The 7,915-nt window shown below is 36.7% G+C and overlaps 1 protein-coding gene across 1 annotated transcript in view; it reads right to left on the bottom strand.

Moving 5' to 3' along the window:
- The window catches only part of PGM2 (phosphoglucomutase 2), a 34,486-nt gene that overhangs the window by 3,647 nt on the left and 22,924 nt on the right, over positions 1 to 7,915 (bottom strand). The window contains 2 exon segments of the mRNA XM_011365629.2: positions 1,314 to 1,447; positions 5,764 to 5,953. Coding sequence (XP_011363931.1) covers positions 1,314 to 1,447; positions 5,764 to 5,953 — 324 coding nt within the window.

The following is a 7,915-nucleotide window of genomic DNA, read 5'->3' as shown; positions in this document are numbered from 1 at the left end:
CTTCTAATTTGCTACATTTTAATATGCTATTGGCTTGCCAATTTAAATTGGTCAGAAATTCTTCTCTGCTTCTATTTCCACATAGTGCAAATTTGATTCACAAAGCCAGAAAAAACCTTCTATAAGCAAAGCTTTGGTATGCATATGTTGCAACAACTACCTAGTTGAAATGTGGCTAGTGCAATCTGGAAACTGATTTTTTAATTTCATTTAAGTCTAATTGACTGAAATTCAAATTTAAAAACTGACCCTTGATTCAGTTGTTGGAAAACTTAAGTATGTTAGGAACAATTGGGGTATCAAAATCCACTTTTTCAACTGTAAATTTTGTGATATCTAAATATAGTAGAGTATTTCTGAAAAACTTTGCATTTGAATTGAGATACATGGTAAGTGTAAAATAATAAATGGATTTTGAAGACTTAATATGGAAAAAAGTGAAATATTTCATTAATAATTTTTATTATGGATTATGTGTTGTAATGACATTTTAAAATATTATATAAATAAAATATATTATTTGAATTTAATAATTTACCTGTTTCTTTTTACTATTCAAAAATGTGTCTTGTAGGAATTTAAATCGCATATATGGCTCACATTTTATTTCTATTGGACAGAGTTGACTTACTTAACTTAAAAAAATTTTTTTCTCCTGATTCTTAACTGTATTCTGAATACAGAAGTGCTAGTTAACTGAGTGCAATATCACATTTACATACGCTAACTACATACATCACAATTGTTAAAGTTCAAAATGTTACAATTGTTGAGAAGTGACCAACTAAAACCCTTTGCCAAGGTCATAAAAAGATGACCCTGAAGCCATTAGACCATCAGTTCTTTGGTGACAAGGACTCTTTCTGATATGGCCCTTTATCCGACCTGGGACCCAGCACAGACTTATGCACAATAAGTGCTTAAGGATATTTGTTGAATGCATGTGAAATAGATTTTAATTTATTATATCAGAGACATGGAGAAAAGAGAAAAACTCATTGGTGCTTGCTTCAAATAAAAAGTACTAAAAAAGAAACTATTACTATTTCAGTATTATTATTACTGAAGTTAGGAGTGAAATTTTCTTATGCAAAGAAAGTTGGGAGAGGAAGAGGAGTAATTAAGTAGGAAGTAGGCACTATTATCGCTAGACATTTCAAGCACCTGTTAACAGCACAATATTAATGTAGGTTCTTAAATAACTTTCCTAATTATATGCCATGTTGGAAAGATGAAATGTTTTACTTAAAATTTGAACAGAACCAATTAGGAAGTCTAGGGAATAAGTCAGAACAGCTACATCCATATCTTACCTATTTCCAGGTGGAGCACACAGTTCTGAATAGTACTTGATTTTGGGCTCCGTCCCACTGGTCCTCATGGTGGCCACGCATCCATTAGCAAAGGTAAAGGTGATCATTTGGCTGCTTTTACTAGTAGGGAGAATCTAGGAATTAATTACACATGTTATAAATTTAAATAGTAACATAAACTGTCCTGGTCTAAATAACAGTTTCTCTTGATAAACAAGAAAATAAATGCCAAACAAATATATTGATTTAGGAAAGAAGAACATTTTGAGAAAAATCAGAAAATGTACTCTATATGAACGACATACTAAATAGTAATAACAATAATAAGGTAATCTGCGAAAATTAAGTAGCTTTGTATACTAGCTTTTTAAAAACAAATTTATTTATTTATTTTAATTAGTTTCAAGTATGAATGCTAGGTTTTTGCCTTCTCCATTCTATTCATTAAAGCTACTAAAGTTTTACTAAAATTGAAATACATAATTTCACAAGAAATAGATTATAATAGGTTTAAATGCATTACAAAAAAGAAAAAGACAACATTAGATTTTAGATTTTATTTCTTTGCAAAAGAAAGTCTATAAAGAGACTTTTTAGAAAATAAAGCTTCTGGCAGATGTATTCATAGCTGATTGCTCTCAAAGTCCCACTAACATGACAAAAATACAAAAAACGAAACAAACACAAGGGCAAAGAGGAAAAGAGGAAACAGCAGGTGATGGGTTGCCAACCAGTCCGGGAAGGGAGAAAACAGATGGAGGAGCAGAATCGACCTGATGGGACACAGGATTATGACAGCTGAGCATCTGCAGGAGACAGACAAGAACTGAATGAAGGTGCTCTGCAGAACACTGGCAAATCTCACTACTTGGAGGCACCAGGCACTGCAAAGGGCAGGGGAGAGAAGAAGGTAGTATGTGAAGGGAGCTATTAGACCCTCTCAGATCCTCACCCTCTGCCCACAGTCAGGCAACCAGCTCATAGGAGATGGTTTAATTCTGTGGTATAATTGAATCAGCAAGGCTCAGGAGTTGGGGACACCTGGCACTGTGGAGGGTGAAAACAGAGATTAATTCGAGCCCACAAACACACTAAATGTTAGAACCCTTCCTCCCATGCTCCCTGGATCTCTCCGCCACTTATAGAGCCTCAGCATGCAACTTATAGCCCTCAGACAAGAGATTGGGATGAGAGTTAGGCTTCCCCAGATGGGGCCCCTATACAAAGTTAATTTAATACCCAGTCTCCCTAGAGTGAAGTAGGTCAGTTGCCAAGGCTTGAGCATATATACAGAGCTTCCGATAAGCTTTTTAGTGCCCAAAAGATAATTAAGGATCACCAGACTTTGAGGGAAAAGACATTGAAGAAAAGACAAAGGCCAAAACAAACAAATAAATATCATAAAACTTGGAGAAAATAAAGACAATATAGAGAAAAAAAATCTGCATTTTTAAAAAGGGGATAACTAATATCCTTAAGAGAGCTAAGATATTACAGACATGAAACAAGAACAGGATGTAATTTTTAATAAATTAGAGAATAAGAGCTGAAATACAGTAAATGGAAGTACTGAAAGTTAATATTGAGGAAAACTCCCCACAAGTAGGAAAAGAAGATACATATAGATGATAGGAAAGAAAGAAACACGGCAAGTAGATCATCAGTCCTGGAGAGCCAGCATCTATCTAAAAATTTGTTGAAAAAGGGAGACCAGAAAACACAGGGGAAGAAGTTATTGGAAAAACGACCATCTAGTCCCTTTGACACAAAATCAAAAAAATTTCTCAGAACTAAAAGAAATGACTGCAGACCAACAAAGACCCACCAAGTGTCTAAAATAGGGAATGAAAAGAGACCCATATTTTCATACATTGCTAAAATTTTAGAATCCAAAGTATAGCAGAAAGTTCCTAAAACTTTCCTAGAGAGAGGAAAAAAAAAAAGTTGCGTAGGAAGGATGGGACAAGTATGGCATTAACACACAGCTCTAGTTTGAAATGAGTGAATGACTGGATGCTTAACAGCAACACCAGAACCCAACAGCGATGGAGCAATGCTTTCAAAACTGCGAGTCAGTAAAGTCTGAGGGTAGAATAAGACATTTTCGGAAATAGGTCTCCAAACATTTATCTCCCATTCACTTTTTCTTAGGAAGCTACTAGAGGATGTTATTTAGGAAAATAAATATAGTAGGAGGAAGTCACTGGGTCCAGAAGCAAGGGAACGACAAATGGCATTCCCAGGATGACAGCTGTGCACTCAAACCAGAGAGCAGCTGGCCCTGAGCAGGTGGAGGGAACAGGAGAGAGGCCAATGGAAATGAAACAGAACAGCAGACTAGCCGAATCGTTGGACCATGTGGAAACCCTACCAAGGCATATTTGAAAGATGTGGGAAGAACTGGTGATAGTTATACAGAAGTTCAAGCAAACAAAAGAACAAAGCAATAATTAATTACAGAAAAAACAATTCTCCACACAAATTAGGGGAACCTAATCGAACTACACTATTTAACTAAGCAGGAAACAAAAGTTACTAGTCGTAATGATACAAGCCCAGAATCTGATGTCACCCAAAGCTGTGGTATAAACATGTTGTGAAAAAGAAGAGTAGTGAGTGCTGGAAGTAACTAAATCCTTATCTCTACGATAGAAAATTAATGAAGTCTAACACTGACAAGTCAGAACATCACCATATAAGCACATTATTTAGAAGCCTGGCAGCAAAGACCAAGAGAAAGAACAGAAAGGGAAGGTTGGTTGTCTCGGCAGCATGCCAATGAGACGGCAGTGGTTGGAACTGCCATGTTCCATCCTCTGAATACTACTTATCTTCTGAAAGTATATTGTGTGCTGATGAAAATAAAAAATATATAGAAAAGTAAATATCAAAGATAATGTCTAATAATTCACAAGGATATCCTTACTCTCCTTTCCCTACCTGCCACCAGAGCTAGCAACACTCTTTTGAAGCCACATTGGAGCCTTCTTTTGACTCCAGTGGGGAATCCGCATGATATGAAGAATGCAACCTCATATTTTACAGCTAACAGCTACCAGACACTCAGAGAACAGGGTAAAACTAAGTAGGAAGCCAACAGTGGTTCTCCAAATTGGACCAGTCGCTTCCACATCACCTGGGAACTTGTAAGAAAGACAAACTCTTAGTCCGCATCTCAGACCTACTCCGTCAGAAACACCAGGGGTGGGTGGGCTGCAGCACTTGGCATTTCAACCAGGTGGCGAGGTGACTCAGATGCTTGTTCAAGAGTGAGAACAAGATGAGAGAGAGGAAAAGCAGGATCAGGAATCAGAGGACCCAGACTGTACCCTGACCATCACCAACCAGCTGTGCAACCTCAGACAGCTGTGCCCCTCTGAGCATTGATTTCCTTATGTGTTAAGTGACAGTGTTGGCTGAGATGACTATTGAGAACCCTTTTAGTTCTAGCCCCTGATGTTTAACTTTCTATATATTTTGACAGCTTACTTATAATAATGCCTAAATGTCTAAATTAGCTTCAAGTAATTATATGATTAACATGGTTCTGCACCCAATTCTGACTATGTTCCCTACACCCCCAAGCAATTTTATGATACCACACAGTATCCTACAATTGAATTCAATTCTGACACTAGCTACCTGAGATAACATCAGATTCCAGAGGTTAAGGGCTCAGTCCTACAGGACTGCCACACACACACACACACACACACACACACACACACACACACACACATACACACACTTCAGATGCCAGTCACAAGTCTAGTTGGTCACCTGGGCTTCTGACTGATGAGCTTTGGATCAGAGGTTCCAAAGAACTCCTCCTTGGGTTTGATTAATTTGCTAGAGTAGCACACAGAACTCAGAAAAACATCTTATTTACTAGATTACTGGTTTATTATAAAAGGCTATAACTCAGGAACAGCCAGATGGAAGAGATGCCTAGGACAAGGTATGGGAAAGAGCATGGAGCTTCCATGTCCTCTTTGAGCCAATACTCTTACCAAATCTCCACATATTCACCAATATAGAAGCTCTTCAAACCCTCTTCATTACATAGGCATGATTGATTAAATGGTTGATTAAATTATTGGCTATTGGTGATTGAACTCAATCTCTAGCCCCTTTTCTCTCCCCAGAGATCAGGATGGGACTGAAAGTTCAAACTCTAATCTCCTGGTTGGTTCTCCTGGCAACAGCCCCCATCCTTAGGCTACCTGAGTTTTCTAAAAGTCATCTTGTCAACAAAGCACAAGACACCTTTATGCTCTCATCACTTGGGAAATTCTAAGGGTTTTAGGAGCTCTGTGCCAGGAAAGAGGGCAGAGACCAAATATATTTCTTATTATGAATCATAATATTGCACTGATATACAAGTTAAGCTTTTCAACGTATAATAGAAGGTAAAGAAAAAAAAAGGTTGACAAAAGTAGGCATTACTTACAGCTTTTTTATCAGGTTGGCTATCATCATAGCCAGTTGTAAGATCCCTAACGCCAGATATTTCAAATTTGCCACAAGTTTTTGGATAATTATTCTTCCCATCATAGTTTCTAAGGTTTTCAAATAATTTTTTGATGGTGCCTTGATCATGGCAGATGAAATATGAAGCTTTGGTAATATGGTAGCCATACCTATCAAAATAAATACAAACACATGCAAAATAAGGAACAAATCATTCTGCATAGTGTACACAGAACATGTATCAACCAGTACATTCTAAAAAGCTTAATGAAACAAATGACCATGACTAGCTTCAAAGGAATAGTTTAGCATTAAGAAAGAGGTATAACAATTTACTCAGGGGACCACCAAACTGTTGCCTGGCCTTCAGCCTATATTTGTAAGTAAAAATTTTACAGAAATGTAGCCACGCTGCACCCATTACATTATGCATTGTGTCTGGCTGCTTTTGTACTACAAAGGCACAGCTGAATAATTGCTATAAAAAGACTAAATAGATGTTTCATAAACACATTTAATCTTTTTTGACATCGGACACTTAAAATCATATTCTTTAGCTGTTTCTGTGGCTAATGTTCTCATCTGGTAAAGGTTACTGTCATCACAAATGGTAATTACTGTTAAATGGCTAAGTATCAAAGGGAAAAGGTAATTTCTTATTTGGTTTTTATAAGAAATAGAATTCATAACTAAAGTAAGAGCATTGGAAAGAATATTAGTATCTTGTGCACAAGTACATAATACATTTAAAAATATTACTACGTGTGGTGATGCATGTAGTAATAGACTGATGCATGCAATAGACTTATAGTGATCATGTCATAATATATACATATACTGAATCTCTGTGCTGTACACCTGAAACTAATAAAAAATATTATTTCAGTTATGTAGAGTCAATAGAAACTTACTCAACATAGATGGCCTTTAGCTGCTGAGACAAAGACAAATTCTTGGTTGCTAAAAAGCTAGCCAACTCTGCGCTTATGACAGCGGCACTGACTCCATCTTTGTCCAGAACAAAAGGGCAGCACATATATCCTGCAGAAACACGTGTCAGACACACATCCTTAGGAGTGGGTTGCTTTACAATGCTGTGCATACACATATCTATATGCATTCTGCTTACTGCATGACAGGTTGTACAGTATGAGTATGTGGATAGTTCTCATTTACCATTGTATATAAAAATCTAGCCCAGTGCCTAGTACATAGTAGGCTTTCAAGAAGTATTTGGTGAATAACCCATAAGGAGAGTCTTCCTCCTAGCCAAAAAGTGCTCATTTCCTAGGTCCAGGCCAAATTCCTCCAGCTCACACAAAATTGTTTCCAATTGTTCTAGTCAATGCTTATTCTGTCTTCTCTGAATTCCCACAGTTATTGTGAGTTATATTATTTGTTTTGACATGTGGCCTATCCTCTTTTGTGTGGTTATCTAACTAGAAAGATTCTTGTAGGCTGCTATAGGTCAAGGTCAGAGTCCATTTCTTTCAGAGTCACTGCATAATTGATATGCAATAAATATTTCATAAATGAATGTGAAAAAAGGTTTTTAAATAAAAAGCTATAAAGGATAAAACTGTTAATTATGACAATAAAAGAGCAAAGCTGAGCTATTATACTTCATTTAATCAATTAGTTAGATGTGTGCTGCAGCAAATACACAGATCAATCAGAAGAATATATATTATAGAATAAGTAAAATGTATCATAACTAAACAAATAGTTAAAATATCCCCAGCACAAACAGCTGAATTTCAAGTTTCTACGGCCAGCTCTCCTTTCTGCTCATTTACATTGACAATTTAAGATAAGTGTTTTTCAGTCATTCTAGCTGGGTTCAGGGTCATCTTTTCAAGTGACAATCAGTTTGGTGAAGGCACCACAACCGTGTTTTCTCCTTTCCTCTGGACAGACTTCTGCATAGCTTTTTTGGAGGAGGAGAGAACATATTGGACTTGGATACCAACACCACAATTGAGGAAATATCACAACTCCCCTAGTATGTGGATTCTTAAGCTTCTAGTAGCCATGTGCAGGACACCACTGTGTTCAGTCATCTGGGGAAAGAATTCACTTCCTTACATGAATGGCTCTGTTATTTACGAGATATTCTTTTTAGCTGAAAAAAA

The sequence above is a fragment of the Pteropus vampyrus genome, unplaced genomic scaffold (genome assembly GCF_000151845.1).
Source record: "Pteropus vampyrus isolate Shadow unplaced genomic scaffold, Pvam_2.0 Scaffold5, whole genome shotgun sequence".
NCBI lineage: Eukaryota > Metazoa > Chordata > Mammalia > Chiroptera > Pteropodidae > Pteropus > Pteropus vampyrus.
This window is presented reverse-complemented; position numbering and strand designations above follow the sequence as displayed.